Source organism: Anastrepha obliqua, chromosome 4, assembly GCF_027943255.1.
Source record: "Anastrepha obliqua isolate idAnaObli1 chromosome 4, idAnaObli1_1.0, whole genome shotgun sequence".
NCBI lineage: Eukaryota > Metazoa > Arthropoda > Insecta > Diptera > Tephritidae > Anastrepha > Anastrepha obliqua.
The window spans coordinates 72041095-72059469 of NC_072895.1; the positions used below are offsets into that span (position 1 = coordinate 72041095).

The window sequence follows — 18375 nt, forward strand, 5'->3', positions numbered from 1 at the left end:
GTATGTACTAAAGCAATTTAGCAATATGGTAACGTTAATTTCTAAAATACTCATGTTAAATTTGAAGCGACTTGCCCTGCTGATAACAGCTCAGCAGCCGGTTCTGTTAACCACGTTGTTATTTTCTGCTTGGCTATGCCAAAAAGAAGCTCAACTGCCCTTTTCAATGCCACTCTCCCTTATTCACTATTATATTTATTTATGAGAGAATGGTTAGCAAATCTCTGCTAGCATTCCATTAAATCCCTGTTATACGTTCACGTGTTGAGGTAATGTAAACACGCTGTTAACCAAACGAAATGTAGTCTGTTATTTAAAATATTTTACCACAAACAAATTTAAGTAGAGAACTAAAATAACTCTTCTCTCGGGCATACATATTTGTGTGTTCCAGACATGCTATACTGCTTTTGGACTCCCTGTTGCTGTGTTGGTCAATATTGTCATTCAAAGTGATTATTATTATTATCTTTATTTTACTAGTTTCAAAAGACAATGAAATTTAGACATCAAATAAAAAACCAAACTTTTTTATAAACAACCAAATTGTACTATTCGCATTATTCAAAAAATGTTTAACATTTTTGCCTTAATTTAGTTTTCATGTTAAATTCACTGCTGCATTCTCGGCAGACGTCGCTTTAGAGCGCCAGCAACAGCGGGAATAGCAGAATAAATTTTAGTGCGCCAGAGCAATGTCAGCAATAGAAACGTGTGTTTTGGTGTCTACAGAAACGTGTTCGTTCGATTAAAAATTTTGTGCATAAATAAATTCATAATTAATTTGACCAAATTTAAAATTAATAAAAAATAGTAATTTAATAGATTGGAAACTTCGCGGTTTAAGAAACAAAGTGAGTTTATTTTATAAAAAAAATCGGTTTTCGGCACACTTGTTAAAGCAGCAAAGTGCCTATAAATGCGTGTCTGTGTGGCTTTTATGCGGCCAAGCAACCACCCGAGCAATGTTAGCACGTGAGCGTGGGGTTAGAATTCGCGAAACATAGCATACGGAAATGGAATAAAACAGAATAAAACCAAATAAAAATGAATTAACAAAAACGAAAATAGAATTTTAGAGTGGCTATCTCTCGATTGCATAGAAAATTACATTGCTTTCGCTGTAGCAGTTGCTGGGCGGCAAGAGCCTTCTGTGAGATGTACACACTCCATTGAAGGTCACTAATGGTTTAATACAATGGTGGTCGGTTTTCTTGTTGGTTCATTGTTTGCTGACTCAGGAACTGAATAATGCTCAGAAAATCAATTTTTCCACATACGACAAAAAAATGCCGGATTAACAGAAATATAAAACGATTTCAATAAACTATGCTCCACGAGGCAAATATTTCGTCAAGTTATAACACACATGAGTATTGGTATTTCACATAAAAGATCTTCTTAGCATGTGCTTATGTACAGTGTTGTGTACAACTTAAGCGTATATGTATGTATTAGGCCGGGTCGATTTGTGGAGAGGCAAAAAAATCGCCCATTGCTCTGTGAAAATCATATTCTAGGGATCAAAATAAGAAACTTTGCCGAAGGAACCATACCTTTAAAACGAATTCTGATGTCCCCCAATTTGGGTCGAACTTTTTAGTTTCTTTTCTCATGTAAAGGCCAAAAATGGTGATATTTTGAAATGATTGTATGGAGAACCCCCAAGGGAGTTCCAGGGGTGTGCCACTGGTATGGGCCGATACAGTCCAAAGTCAGTGGGGGTCGGTCATAAATTTGGACTCGATTGGAGCACTCAAAGTGGGATTTTTCGTTCGACCCAAATTGGGGGACATCAGAATTCGTTTTAGAGGTATGGTTCCTTCGGCAAAGTTTCTTATTTTGATCCCTAGAATATGATTTTCACAGAGCAATGGGCGATTTTTAAATCGACCCGCCCTAGTATGTATATATGTATATGCATGTCTGTATATATAATTGGTGCAGAATTGCAGAAATATCTTCGGAGGTTTTCTATTGCCAGCCGAGGGGCGACTGCTATCAGAAAAAAAGTGTTTCTATTATTTGATGTTCATACCCGGAGATTCGAACCAGTGCGAATGGTAATCACGCACCAATCTATTCTGATACGGTGGTCGTAACATGCCTAATATTTTCGCCTATACCCATACATATATAAGCATAGAACATTTTAAAAAGAACAAATTTTTGAAAACCATATAATTTTTTTTTTGTTTTCCTCTTTGAAAACAACAAGAACAATCAATTGACCATACGGAAAGCCTGATAATTCGGCAACGTTTGTTTGTTTATTTTATTGGGAGTAATATCAATAAACTACAGAAGTTCTTACTAACGAAAATCAAGATCTATATTAAAATACTTTGAGGGAAATACTAAAATAATATTGAGCTTAATAATAAAAAAAAACAAATTTTTGGCAAAGAAAAAGTTAGGCGTAATAGAATTCGAAATCTCGTTTAGTACCGAAGTGGGCGCGCTACTGCTTCAAAAAGGAACTGAAGAAGGAACTGGACGAAAAAATGAGGGGCAATCATAATCAGCATTTCTCACACCAAACACAAAAGGTAAATAGAGGATAGTGCTTCTGTTTTCAAAGAACTTTAGGTTAATTAGAAGAAGACGGGACTTATAGGTAGGGATGGGATTAGAAAATTTAAGGGAACTCAAGGCTTATTTAGGGAATAATACGCTCGATTCTATCAATAGGGAATTTGTAATGAGGGCTCCAAATCCAGACGCAGAAATTTTGAAGTGCGGTACGATGAGGTTGCAAGTCAAATATTATATATTACATAGGCCTTTATAGAACACTTCGATGGTGGTACCAACCGTGGTCCAACTTCACTCTTTCTTTTGTTATGGCAAACTTTGTATACAATTTTATTAACAGAATATTGAAGTTATTGCCAATATTTTTCGAAATATTTTTTAATAAACAGCTCAAATGTTGTGGCATAAATGTGAAAACAGTGTAGTTTGACTAAGTGTGCATATATATTTTCGTTTAATTAGTGATAGAAAAAAGCAACATTTTGAAAGTGTTTACGACCTGCGCAAGACAACAAAAAATGTATTATTGTTGCTGTTGTTAGAAAAGGTATTTGAGGCTTCGCTGCCGGGTGAGCTCTACATAGGCCAATTAGTTTTACTGAATATTTCCTGTTCCGCTTTTTTTAATCATCTCTGAAGTTTTAGATTTTAAATTCGAATTTTTAAATCAAGAATGAATGGTTCTTTCTGCAAGGCTATTTGCAAAGATATGATGCAATAGACTCATACAAATTTAACCTAAATATAACAACACTAAAGCAAAACTTGCTTAAATTTTTCTCAGAGCTGTACATAAAACCACACATATATTTATATAATCGCTACCCAACACAACATTTTTTATATCAACTGGAGACACATTTGGTTGGAAAAAGCTTTCTCAAATCTCTAACGTTAATTCTCAACAAGAGGATCATAATAAAGGGCACTTTTTTAAATTCACTTTTTGGTATCGAATGAAACAAATATTTTGTTTTATTTTATACATTTAATAAATTTCTTATTTTATTCAATACTTACAAAACTTAATTATACAAAACATTAATTATATAAACTTTTTTAAATAAAGATTAATTCTATAAAATAAAATTAGTTCCATTTTCGACATTTAATTGGTATGAAAGCTTGCAGATTAATCGATCATTACATTTTTTTAGCTTCTTATTATTGACTATATAAAATTTTGTCAATAAAAGTTTTGTGTACAAAATAAAATTGTAAAAAATATAAGTACTACCGGAAAATTGTTAACGATTTTGCAAATATTCCTCAACCTCAATAAGGTTGGAGAAAATTATAGGGAATGCTAAAACTAAATTTGAGAACTAAGAGTTTATCAATCGTTGGAGAATATTTTTTCTTGTGTTTACTGCGTATGCCAAGTTGACTATTAAACAAGTTTATTCGCCATACGCTAGTATTCAGTTTTGTTTAAGAGTGTTCCTAACATTTGCTACAACAATGGTACTAAAAATAGATAATAAAATGCTCCTAATATCTATGTATGTATGTATGTCTCTATGGTGGGAAAATATACGAAAGTCCCTTTATGCTTGCTTTGCGCTTTATGAGCTTTCCTCGATACTGCATATGTTTTTATTTATGCTTTACATAAAATGTTACATATACGGGCGAGTGCAAATGTAATTTGGCCAGAACATTTTGGGCCAACATTTTAGGCATGGCTTGGCTTTAACCTCGTAACCTCCAAGCAAAACTTGCGCACTGCCCTTTGTGTTTGTTGGTATAACACGTTGCCCAATGTTTACTTCAACTTCAACAATGAGCTCGAGGTGGAAATTTGAGTTTTGAAAAGAGAAAAGGGCAGTCCGAGTGTGATGATATTTGTTGAGTTCTTGGTCAGAAATTCCGTCTTGCTGAAAAATCCACAAATCAGGCCTCTTTTGACAAATCAGGCCTCCCTCAAATATCCCCTGATAATATCCTTTATTTACCGCCAAATTGTGTTAATTATAATACCTAAATTGAAAAAAAAGTGTTTCAAACATGTACACATAATACGAAGTTTCAATTATTTGTAACGATTCGCAAAATCCCGTGACTTTGATTTTTTGTTATAGGCGTAAGCCACTTGGGCTGCTTGCAAAAATGTGCAGTTTAAAATAAAATTAAACCTGTATAAAATAAATGATAAAAATACTTCGTAACATACGAATACAGATTGACAACTGTGACCTATCTTTTCTCTGCCTGCTGGATTTCTCTAAGGCATATGAGGCATTTGATTCGGTAAATGTTGTTGCTGTTGTTGTTGTATCAGTAACTTTGCCCTGTCAGTAAAGTGTAATCACCGGTCGTCTTCGTCTAGCTCATCTAACGGTAGGCCCAGGAAACTGGCTGTTTCGACGGGTTGGGTCCAGAGGGAGAGAGGTGTTAGATGAGTGGGTTTGATGGGACATGTGAAAAGGTGGTTACTGTTGTGCGGGGTGCCTTCACATGCCGGACATATGTTTAGTATGTCGGAGTCGATTCTGAAGTTTAACCTGCTACAATATCCAGAAGGTAGTTGTGCCAAGGTTACGCGGGACTCTGGGGGAAGTTGGAGCTCTTCGTCTGCGTTTGGTGGTGGTTGGACTCCGATAACGGTATTCGGGGGTCGGGAGCTTAAGAAGGTGGTGGTTTCCCGATGAACGTCGTTTATGGCCTGTCTGTACATTGTCCGATCCAGTAGCTGTCTGTCTGTTTTGTCTGGGAGGTGACTCAGGCTCGAGCTGGTGTCTGCACGGTAACACCCTAGCAGAAACTGCTTACTGAGCAGTTTATTGTATTGAGCATTTATTGTAGAAGAAATCGGGACAATTTCTCTATGCGACATTACAATGAGTTTTGAGTTTAAGTGTGCCCGTAGGGGACAACTGCCGCATCCTAACTTACAGCCATACGATGAAAGTATTTACAGCTTGGTTTCGCGTTGCCTGGTACAACTTAAGCCATTTCTCGAAGTCGTAAGCATCTAATTTGGTAATTACGTATATATGTATGTATGTATTGTTCTATTAAAAGTGTGTGCAATTATCTAATATGTCATCGGAAGTTAACTATACCCTAGAATTTAATTTATTTATAATACTTAGCCCATCTAGTGCAGCTTTTCAATACCTTAATATAGGTATGCATGTTCCAATCAACCATAAGGTGATTTGTTCGCGTAACTAACTTGTTGTATGAGATTTTGTATGTGAAACTATTATTCGAGCTGTTTATAAAGTAAGTAGTTTCGCAAAATGTTCGGCATTAAATTGATAGGAAAAGAGCAAAAATTCATTTGTTGGCTTTGTTTTATAAACTTCTTGTTTACATAAACCTCACAAGAAAAAGTCAGGTGCAGTAAGGTCAGGCGACCTGGAGGGCCAACGAAATTCGGAGTTTCTTGAAATCAGTTTATTGGGAAATTTTCGTCGCAACTCTGTCATAACAGTCTGGGCTATGTGAGACGTTGCCCCATCTTGTTGAAACCACACAGAGTTGAAAGGAATTCTCTTTCGGCGTAGTTCTGGATAGAAAAATTCTTTCAGCACTTTCAAATAACGGTCTCCAGTAACCATAACGGTGTGACCATTTTCTTCAAAAAAATAAGGCCCGACAATACAGCGTGAAGAAACCGCACACCACACTGTCACGCGAAGATGATGCAATTCCGTCTCGGGGAGTATCTGTGGGTTAGAAGTACTCCATATTCGACAATTTTGTTTGTTCACATTGCCGTTTAAATCGAAATGGGCCTCATCAGACATGAAAAGGCGGTTTAACATGTTTTGGTCTTCTTCCACCATTTGCAGGATCTTCTGGCAAAATTCCAAGCGAATCGGCAAGTCTGCTGCATTCAGTTTGTTAACGATTTGAATTTTGTAGGGAAATAAGTCTAAATCTTTGTGCATTATTGTTTGCAAAGACTGTCGGCTGACACCAAGTTGAGCAGATAAGCTTCTTGTTGAAACCCTTGGATTGCTTTGTATAGCTGCAGCTACAGCAGGGATCGTTTCCTCCGTCCGAACTGGTGGGTTTCGATGATAAGGCCTTCTTGCGACTGTTCCTTGCTCAGCAAAATTATTCACCAGTCTCATTATGGTCCATCTGCTCGGGGGATCGCTGCCAAACATCCGCCTGTACTCTCTCTGTACCAAAACTACGGACTCCAGTGCGTGATAGCGGCGGACTATCCAAATTCTTGTTTGCGTGTCCCAGTTATCCATTTTAATAAATTTTAAAGATCAATCTGCAAATTAAAACAAAAATGGAACAGATAACTTAAAAAGAAAAAAAGTTATTCAATTTTTTTTTTGGTAGCGGCTTTCATCAGCCACCCTGTATTTGAAAACTGCATTAACACGTTTTATTAATTTCTCTTATTTATAATTTCCAACATAAGCATACATGCATGTACATACATATTATACAAATTGAATTTTGTGTATATTTATATTTTTACAGTCTGCTAATTTATTTGTGTTGCTTCATATTTCCCTTAAAAAAAATCAAAGTCTTTTACGCCCTATTATGTTCCCTGCAATATTTCTCAATAGCTGTATATGTGTGTGTATGTACATACATATATATGTATCATTCACATGTTCACTTTCAAGTTACTTAATACTAAATTCGTTTGTAAACAAGTCATAGCTCACTTCCCGCCTTTAATATTAAGTCTAGTTGCCGTCAACCGGCACCCACTCAACCCCCACAGTCTTTCAGCTGCTGACAAAATTACATAAATTTCAAATGATTCTTAACTGGAGGTTTTTGTTGAAATGTGCGTAAACATATGGTGCACTCTTGCATTTCAATAGAAGCGCTATCCCTGTAGAAAATATCTTAACTGGTGCTGCAAAATATTTAAACACTCATTTGGTTTAAATCCAGTTTCAAGTTGGCATAACATTAAACATCACCATTGTTGAGGATCATCCTATTTAGTATTCGACCGAATTCGATCCTCTCCATCGGGTTATAGATTTGATTGGCCTAAGTTGATTTTTTTGTAATAATTTTTCGTGTTACTTTCATAATATTCATTATTTATTTTCAGGATAATTTTTGGTGCTGTATGAGATACAATTGAACTAAAGAAAGAAATAATTGGTTTGAACAAATTGTGAAATTTTAATTAAATTTCAATGTGTGGTTGTTGTCGCTCTCACATCATAAAAATTGCCCAAAAATGATTGGCGAATGCTATTGGAGTAAAAGTTATTAGCCGGATATAAATCTGTGTTGTTGCGATAGCATAGAATCGACTGTCGTGGGTCAATGGGTCTAAGCTTTATAGCTAGGCTGCACGATGATACGGTTGAGGGCTGGGTATGTATTATATACTATACGGAATACTTAGTCATATTATTGTATTTTCGCCTGCCTCACTGCTGTATCAGACCGAGCTGATATCTACTACAAAAGCCGCATCACGGGCACAGTGTGATCCTACTCTATGACAGGAAATGTACAAACTACTTGTGAAATCCCGTTGATCTGTTAACCATGACTGGAACTTTTTGTACATTTAGCATTGTCTGGGTTCCAGGATATTATGACATTTCCACCTACACAAGGCTGATGAGCTAGTTTGTCCTAGCACTACCATACCTGATACCGACATCAGGTATTTCCCCACAAACCTGCAAACTGACCAGCGACAATTTTTTTTTGTGATTGTGGGGAAAATAAGACTCCACAACTAGAGATGACAATAATTGCTCCACGTACGAAATCTCCATTCACTCGCATTAAACGGTACATTTTTGTTAAAAAAATTGCGGTTCTTACTAGACCAGATTGAACGCTTTTTGCAACACTTTTGTAGAAATTGGCATACACATCTTGCCAAAGAGGATGAGACTGCACACTTTACACTGTACACTGTAGTGTTGTAACCGTTTATCTACCAATGTTCGGCACTATCTAAGCGAAAAACTCAACCGATCGGTAGATACTTTTTACAGGAACTTCAAGGTCTCAGTTCTATGAAAATTAGGAACCTGACTAGATTGATTTTCAGAACGAATTGGTTTCAATCGACGGTGGTAATTGACGGCGTCACAAAATGCCTACACTTAGTCCCTTACTGCCATCTGAAAATGTGTCGAAAAGAGCGTCTACTAAGTGGCGAAACCAAAGCCATAATAAAATTCAACATTCTTCGGTGCGCAACGCCCGTGTGGACAGGGCTATAGATCTTACGTAGAAAAGTTCTCTCGAATGCTCCGAGTGGCTTTTCATATTTCTTCGGCATCGTCCAGGGAGGTCATGTTGAGAGAGGAACTTTTATGAGGATAGAGAGGGATTTACTTTATAATAGCTGACCTAATCCCAAATATAATCCGCTGGCCAAAGTTATGGTACATTTCGTCTGATTTCTAGGTTGAGATATTAGCTGGTGTTTATGTCAATATGCTTTAAAACTTATAAGTTACAACTAACATATGTATGTCAGTGCTATCGCCTTAAACGCTTTGCAGGAATACTAAATACCTGGTACATGGCATTAAAGTATTCATATATTTTTTAAATTAAACGGTAAATTAAAAACCAATAGATTTCCCTAGAGGGATGTTGCTCTCTACTTATTATGACACAAGTATTGTGTAGTTACTGTCACCTCTGTATGCCCATTACCTTGCATTACACCTTTTGCATTTGCTATTTATTGCTTGAAAAAATAAACACACTAAGAGCTAAGAGTCGGAAAAGTGGGCTCGGCGTGCACTTTCACATTTTGCACATGTGCACATATGTATGTAAATATATATACAAGTCTGTAAACACCGCTACGTTGCTGGGAAATTCAAACGAAAACATTTCGGTTGTGCTTTTTCTTTATGAGTGCAATTTCAACGGACCAACAAAGTTACATATATGTATGTTCATATGTAAAGTACGTGCACATGTATTTGGTTTGTTTTTAGTTTTTTATATATATTTTTACTGTTTGTTATGCTTTTGTAACTGTTGCAATTTTTTTTGTTGCTTTAATTGTGTTGTTGTCGCTTGTGTGCATAATGTGGAAAATTAAACATTCAGTGAAGTGAAAAAAGAAAAGTCTGCAATGAGTTGAAAAGTGCACAATCGCTTTGTATTTGTATGTATGTATATATATATGTGAGAGTGCAGGAGGAGGGTAGCCTATATATGTATATATGTAGTCGTGGAATTTGCTATCTTCGTACCTTAATGCCACTTAATACAAGTGGGCTTAAGGCCTTTAATGCAATAATACTTAGACAAATAGGTGTTGATTCTATAAAGAAAGCGATACTTACGAATATTTATCACAACTCAAGAGTACGTTCCAGCTCAGTTGTAGAAGCTTAAAACTCCTCGGGAAAAGAGTCGCGATTCGAGCTGTGAGAGACGCCTGAGTTCGATTACGTTGCCCCTGCTGTGCATTCCGCTGTTGCTGTTTTGGCCTAATGATGGTAATCGGTCGTGCCACGCTGGGCGGTTGCGGAAGCAGAGCTGTTGTTCGGGTGTGCTCCGTAGAATTGTGGGGGACTGATTGATTACGCCAAGACATTGCGAAAGGTAGAAGCAGTGGGGGCTGAGGCTAGATGGCGGGAACAACATGTGGACCACTCCCTGTATTTCTTAAGGCCGGCGCAAGTCTTAAAATTGCACCACCTGTTGCACGGGTTGCATCTAACAGAGGTTGAGTTTGGGTGGAGCAGTCTATGGCAAAGGCAAAAGCAATACACTTCGGGTCCGGGCTTAGGCTCAATTCCAGCCCTGAGGAAAAGTATTTGGAGCAGTCTTGCTGCATGGAGCTGCTCCAGTGACGATTAGCGAGACAGAGCTAGTTTACTATGGCGGCAGTCTCTGATCGGAAAAAAACCCGAGTCTTTCCAGTAAGGCGTACAAGAAGGAGTCTCACTGGTCTTCTATGCTAACGATTGTTCGATAATGGCGTCGGGCAATGATATCTAGCAGCACTTGGGGCAAAGACAAAGAAATGTTACTGGCTTAATTACATATGCCGTAGCCGTCTGGTCGCCTAGCACTAGTGATACGTAGTGTTCCAAAGCTCCAAAGTACTGTAATTAGGATAGCCACAGGATGTCTCCTGATGTCTCCCCGGGAACACCTTCGCAACGAAGACTCCATGCTCTAGGTTAAGCAGCACAGCAAAAAGCTCAGTGCTACTGTAAAAATCACAACTGCAGACATTTGCTAGAGCCTGAGCCCCCTCACTGGCGTGTCAGGAGGCATCTCTTCAACTACACTGACGAGATCGAGGAAAAAACACAACGGCAACTACTGGACCGAACAATATATAGACAAACGGTAAACGACATGATGAAGGAGTCTACCACCTTCCTAAACTCCCGACCCACGAATGCCGTTAACGGAGGCTTTATCTCGGCACAATTACGTTTAAGATATTTTAGTAGGTTAAAGTCCTACTTATCCAGAATATACCCCGACATACTCAATACTAACCTCCTATTCAAAGATACAATTTGGAGTATTAATGTGGTACTCAATGATTGCTTCAGAGGTGGGACTTATCTCAACTACGATGTACAGCCGATATCGAATAAAATTATTTAATGAATGAAGTCATATACTAAAAATTATGTGAGTGCTTGTTCTTTCTAATGAGTCCATATAATATCAAAATAAATGGAGTGTTGTTAATTTTATTTCATATATATATCGATCATGGGTTTTACTAGTTTTTTTATTAAAAGCCAATATATGAACATTTATTTATAAATTCAAAGTTTCCAAACTGCTAACACCAAAATTATTTCCCTTTATTTTATTTTCAGACGTTTTCACGATTTCACCTGCCAGTGCTCTCACTAACAGCACTCCCTCTCTCTCACTCCTAGGTAATGACAAGTAGTACGAGTCCCCGGATTGTCATCATAGGCGCAGGCGTCTCTGGCATATCTTGCGCTGTTCGACTACTCGACTATGGTTTTCAAAATGTGCTTCTTCTAGAGGCCGAACCACGTATTGGTGGACGTGTTCATACCATAAAGTTTGGTGAAAACGTCATCGATTTGGGAGCACAATGGTGTCACGGTGAAAAGGACAATATTGTCTACGAGCTGGCCAATAAACATAGTTTACTCGAATCAACCGGAGATGTTTATGAAAATTACAAGTGCATACGGTCTAATCGGGAGGTTGTGCCTGAAAATATTAGCCAGCGACTGAAAGATATCGTCAGCGATAGTTTAGTGACACGTCAAATGGAATTACGAAACTGTAATGGGTCACTCGGTAGCTATTTAACTAACAAATTCTATGAGGCTTTGCGTAGACCGGAAAACTCTGATATTGACATGGCGATAGCCAAAGAGTTTTTCGAAAATTATCAAAAATTCGAGAATTCAGTGGAAGCCTCGGATACATTAGATGAGGTATCGGGTCGTGGCTATTTGGAATATTGGGAGTGCGACGGCGATATATTGCTCAATTGGAAGGATAAAGGTTTCATCGAATTTCTACGTTTGATGACAAAGGCAAATAAAATGGACAATGAGTTGGGTGTGTTGGAAGAGCGGGTGTTACTGGACAGTAGTGTAACGCAGATATGTTGGAATCGTAACGATTGCTGTGTAGATATTAAGTGCAATGGTGGTGAGATGATTATTGCAGATCATGTTATACTCACCGTATCGTTGGGTGTACTCAAGGAGCAGCATATAACACTATTTGAACCCAAATTGCCTGTGGAGAAGCAACGTGCTATTGACGGTCTGGCCTTTGGCACAGTAAATAAGATTTTTATTGAATTTCCTGAGAAATTTTGGCCTGATGACTGGACGGGTTTTACACTGCTGTGGCGCGAGGAAGATATCAATGAAATACGTGGCACTTCCCGCGCTTGGTTAGAGGATGTGTTTGGCTTTTACTGCGTTAGCTATCAACCGAAAATTCTGAGCGGCTGGATTATCGGCGCCAATGGACGTCACATGGAAGCGCTGCCCGAAGATGAGGTGCTTGAGGGATGTATTTATTTATTTCGTAAGTTTCTGAAATGGGACATACCCAATCCCAGTAACTTCAGAACATCGGCCTGGCATACGAATGCCAACTTTCGAGGCTCTTACTCCTTTCGCTCGATGTACACCGAAGAAGTGGGCACAAGCGCACGTGAATTGGCGCAACCGCTTACCGTTGTTACGAGTACGCCATTAAGTAATGGCGGCGAATCAAATGCGAATCCACTCTACCCGCAAACACGCTGTGATAAACCAATTGTACAATTTGCCGGCGAAGCGACTAGTGATCATTATTATTCCACAGTACATGGCGCAGTAGAGGCGGGCTGGCGTGAGGCGAAACGTTTGGCAGATTTCTATGGCATGCCACAAAATGGCACAAAAGAACCGAAAGCACAATTATAACAGTTTTAGGGCTTTGAATGCTAGCATAGAGTGATTTGAGAAAAAGGGCGAGAGCGCGGGTGCGAAATACTATATGATTACACTCAATGGGCTCTTAGTACTCTATGCAGTTTTGTGGGCATTCGAAGTCCTGAATATGCAAATTGAAAAATATAAATCTATACAGTTTTCCATTGATATATAAATAATTGCTATTTATTATTAACACGCTCATATTAGCGAAGCAGTTAATTTCTGATGGCCAATCAAAAAATAAAAACAAAAATAGTTAAAAATAAAACTCTTCAAACTCAAAATTCACTGAGCTTCTTGAAAAACTTTGATATCACAAATTGAGTATTTGTTTAAAATTGTAGAAATGCAAAGAACTGCGGCACTTTTTCGGAGAATTATGCGCCAAAATCTATAAAAGTAAATGTTACAATCGAAAATATAGCTTCGAAAGCGCTGAAGATTCTTCCGGCATACTTTTAGGTGGATTTATTATTTTTCATTTCGTATTCGGTCTAAAACAAAACAAATAACCCGCGGTGCTTAGCCGCTCAAATTATTATTGCCATGCAATTTATAAATGCAAGTAAAGACGTTATAGCCATTTATACAAATTATGCTAATACACACCGTACTGAAAATATATCAAGCACAATAAACAGTAGAGCAGCTGATTTTAGTTTTTTCTATTTAATTTGTCTCTAAATGTTAAGTTAAACACTTAAAGTTTTGTTTAAATACACAAACTGTTAATCTTTGAATATAGATTTTGAGATTATTTCGCCCAAGAGCAAAAACAAATTGGATTCCTCTTGTTTTTTATTATTTTTTGCTTTACTGCTTCTACCTGGTCAATGTAGTGACATAAGTACTTACACTTGTGCTCACATAAATATTGAATAACAAAAACCTGATGAATTATAGTTTGAAACTTTGCACAAAACTCACATAAATTTAACAAAAAATCGAAAAACAGTTTTATAGCCAATACAATTTTAATATAGCAAGTGTTGCTGTTGTGAGATTATTTTTTTTGGATACGATGTTGAGCCGATGTCCATACAAAGCGCATGCTCGAAAGTTTTTAAATGGAAGAAAATGCTCAAACAGGTTTTTGTTATTTAATAAACTATACTTTTGTAAAAGAAAAAAATTTATAATGGAAAATATTGTGAATGCTGTAGAAAAAGAAAGTTGCTTAAATAAGTGAGAACAAATGTACGCTTAATAACAATTGAAACTCAAATAATGGTTGAAATGCTAATAATTACAATAATAATAGAGATGTCAAGTTTTAATAAAATAACCTCTGAGCCTGATTGTTACACAATCCTTATCCCTTTAAATATTGTACCACTTATCGTACTATTTGCAGCCTGTAATTTTTTAAAGCATAATAACTAAATATTTTATGACCTCTAAAAGAGCAAACTGTTTAATCTTACTAGAAATATATCTTAAAAGCATTATTTGTCTCGTATTCGTAAAATTAAATTCGAGATCAGAAATTCTTCTGCTCTGACAGGGTCTATAGATTTTAGCCTACATTTTATGAAATAAATAAAATCAAATGGCAAAACTACGCGGTTATCAATTTACGACTCACTTGAACGAATGATTTTGAATTAAACAGTGTAAAGTTCAAATGCAGTTCGACCATTCAGGAGTGGCGTAAATTGTCCCCTGTTTAAATTCTTATTTTTAGAGATTTTTCTAAAGATGGGCTGCAAAATATTGTCTGCAGCGCTGGATTTACACTAGGGCTCGTACAAAGGGAAAAACATTTTGGGGTGCTGTAAAATGTGAAGTATGTGAAGTCAGCATTTCTCAGCCAAAGATCAACACAAAAAATTTTAAGGTCTTTCTATCAGGTCGAGCCTAATCATCATATGCTTTCAAACTGCAGAAAACCGTCATCTGAAACATTATTTTTTGTTGGTGTGTAATCGGTGCTAAAGTTGATTTTTCGATTTCAAGATAATTACATAACACCACGAGTAACGAAAAAGGAGGTTTTCGGTGAACCTACATCATAATTCGCAATAGAATTAACTGAAATAAAAAAGCCAAATACATTTGTTAAAGGATATGCTTCTCGAAGTATCTCTGGGAGAAACTTGGTTTTCATTTTTAATTTTTTTTCCTTTTTGAAGTGAAAACTTCTTTAGAATCGTTGGGAGTGATTTGAGACTCGATGAAACGAAAAAGCGATACCAAAAAGAAGAAGAAAAAAAAGATATACGTATATATATGTATGTATAGAAAATGCTTCATTACCAGGCACACAGAAGGATGGCATAAGCAAATTTAAATTTGTGAATTTATATATGTATGTATATATGCGGATATATGTATATATGTTGTATGTATGTACATATGTGCCTCGCAACAGCAAAACATACGGTAAAATTTCTCAAGAAATCCAGCGCGCATTGACCCGATTTACACGAGGAGACATCTGGAAGGGAGACACTGGAAATTCTCTTTTGAAGTTTCATTCGCGTTCACACGGGCAAAAATGTTTCCGCGACATTTTGACATTTAACACTTTAGCATCGTCTGGTTCGGATGTATTCTAGCACGCGCTTACATGTAAAGCAGAGAGCGTTCGACAACAGTTTCTTAAATATATGAATGAAAAATGCAAACTGGTTAAATAATAAATAATTTGTTGTTTTTTTATTGAAATATATTTATAAATTCTTATACTTGAATAAAAAAAATTAAATTAAAAATACTTCATATGTAAATAATTAACTTAAAATTAACTTGAGTAACTAGAAATGCGAGGAAAATTAGAATTCAACATAAACATGCCCCATAATATATTTTAAATTATACCTACTTTACTAGCAAAAATAATCGTGCATTTCCCAAGCAGTGTTCGGATGTTTGTCATCTTTGTTATCTTTCGTTTACTTGAAAACCAACACACAGAGCAACACATAACTCAGAACCTTCTCCCACAAAAGAAGAAAACGAATGAAGCAACTATCAAAAATTGGAAAGATTGGAAATACGAATAAGAAGAGCAAAGCGTGTCGCCGAGTACGGGAGACAAAATCCCTTCTCTCTTCCCCGACCGTCCTTCGCCACCGAACAAAATGTTTCCCTTCCAGATGTCTCCTCGTGTAAATCGGGTCATTCATAGGCACAGCATTGCATGTACAGCAGGGCGGGTCGATTTAAAAATCGCTCATTGCTCTATGAAAATCGTATTCTAGGGATCAAAATAAGAAACTTTGCCGAAGGAACCATACCTCTAAAACGAATTCTGATGTCCCCCAATTTCAAAATATCACAATTTTTGGCCTTTACATGAAAAAATCAGCTAAATGGCTATGTTTTTTCTTTATTTTTATTTATTTAGTGTATAATATTATCTATTTTTTCTCTTAAGAAATTTATTTAGTCAGAACATATGTAGTAAATGAATGAATGTGAGTTATAGAAAAGAAACTAAAAAGTTCGTTCCATATTGGGGGACATCAGAAATCGTTCTAGAGGTATGGTTCCTTCGGCAAAATTTCTTATTCTGATCCCTAGAATATGATTTTCACAGAGCAATGGGCGATTTTTTTGCCTTCCCACAAATCGACCCGGCCTAATGTACAGTAACTTTGTACAGGCAGCTGCGGTTGTCGAGCATTTAGAAACATATATTTACATACATATGTGGGTGCAAACATATTTACGGAGCCGCGGGCACTCGACTTGACAAAAATTGAATATTGGCAAATAATTCTACGCGAAATATTCCAATATTGACTATTTTCGAATTGTCGAGAAAATTAGCATATGGGCGGCTCGTTTTATGAATGAAAGCACTTGCTCTTAGAACTATGAGCTCGAATTTATAAATCAGTTTTTTGATGATGAGTTTTTGTTGCACAGTACAATAGTTGAAATTTCATTCCGCAAACAAAATTTGATGGCACTTCTCTGCTCAATCAAATCAGACATTGTAAAAATCGAAAAATGCACTCTTGGTCGTTTGGTAAACACAAGCGTAAATATATTACTGATAATGACATTCACATGCAAGTTGGCCCAGATGTTATTAACAGTGCTGCCAACTCATGAAAAAAATACTTGAGCGAAATTTTAATCCCGCGAAGTTTGACAAATAAATTCACCTTACTTTTTTCCCATACGCAATAAATTCAGAAATAAAATTTCATCCTCTGACTGGCTAAGTGAAGTGTCTCCAATACAATTGTCAGCCTCTTAAATCAAACATTGACAATATTGAGTTTTACATCAATAATAATAATATTGACGTTGTTTGTCTTTGCTTTAGTGAAATTTTTGATTATCACGAAGAAAAATGTTAAAAATTTATAAACTGCAATCTTGTCAAAAACAAAAACAAAAAACAACAGAACGGATGCCTATGGGGGTGTAGCCATAGCTTTGAGAAAGTCCATTAAATTTAAATGCGTTAATTGCTCAACACACTTGGATATTGTCATTGTTAAAACTGTAAATTTAGAGCCAAAATTTATAATGATTTCTCATCTGAGGTTAAAAAATTGCTTCAATTTCGTGATGTTTTCAGCAACGCTGTAATTTGTGGCGCCTTCAATGCCAAATCTTCCTGAAGTCCAAAAAAAAAAAAACGCTCTGCAGTGGGGTGTGACCGTATTACATACGAAACGATGTGACTGCATTAAATGATTCCTTTATTCTTAATGAAATAAGAAATTCGTGGAGACAAATCAAAATTGTCCTCATCCCCAAGCGAAATAAAGACCTCACAGATTACTGAAACTTTAGGCCAGTTTCACTCTATTCGGTACCTATTAAAATGATTAATTTAATGTAAAAGCAAATACGTTGATGCTTTGGATTAGAGTCTTGCGAACTGCTTTGCGTACAGAAAAAGTAAATCTGCTGGGATCTTCTGCAAGAAATCGCTGTTTGGAAGAGAAATGATTACAAAGTTATATTGCTACGCTACGTAGAAAATGCATATAATTGCGTCGATGTCCGCATATTAGTTGACACGCTAAAGTTATGTATTATTGAAGAGCATTATATAGCGTGATAGCTAACTTTCTATCAAACAGGGTTCTTAAATTGCGTGCTGACTCGATTAATGTTAATGACGGCCTGCCGCAAGAAGCCGCCTTTAGCGGATCCTGTTCAATATCTATACAGCAAATTTACATGCGAGTCAGGACGAGTACACTGCAGTCCATCAATTTGCGAATGATTAGCGAATAGTTTCGCGTCACAAAGATCTGGCAAATGCCGAAACAAATCTTCATTACAAGCTACATGAATTTAAGGAGACTGCTTAGTCGCGCAACCTTTCTTTTAATCAGCAAAATTGCAGATTAATGTATGTTGTGCAAGGCAACCAAAGTTGTGAACAACACTTTTAACAACCGCAGGTCAAAAAGATAAAGTTCTTAGGGACCCTTGGCAGCATTATGAGATCAAAGAAGACTTAGCTCATAATTCCAATTTTTTTTTT

General features: G+C 36.7%; 1 protein-coding gene across 3 annotated transcripts; it reads left to right on the forward strand.

Annotated features, from left to right (window-relative positions):
• The first annotated feature begins 517 nt into the window (after nt 1–517).
• LOC129245108 (spermine oxidase) lies at nt 518–14476 on the forward strand. Of its 3 annotated transcripts, none has more exons than XM_054883097.1 (2): nt 518–854; nt 11379–14476. In XM_054883097.1, the coding sequence occupies exon 2, from the start codon at nt 11382–11384 to the stop codon at nt 12903–12905; it is 1524 nt and encodes a 507-aa protein (XP_054739072.1). In that variant the 5' UTR covers nt 518–854; nt 11379–11381; the 3' UTR covers nt 12906–14476. The 3 variants fall into 3 exon arrangements, with proteins under 3 accessions (XP_054739072.1, XP_054739070.1, XP_054739071.1); XM_054883095.1 differs by having other exon boundaries at nt 519–854; nt 11316–14476; XM_054883096.1 differs by lacking the exon at nt 518–854 and adding an exon at nt 2424–2549 and having other exon boundaries at nt 11316–14476.
• The last annotated feature ends 3899 nt before the right edge of the window (nt 14477–18375 follow it).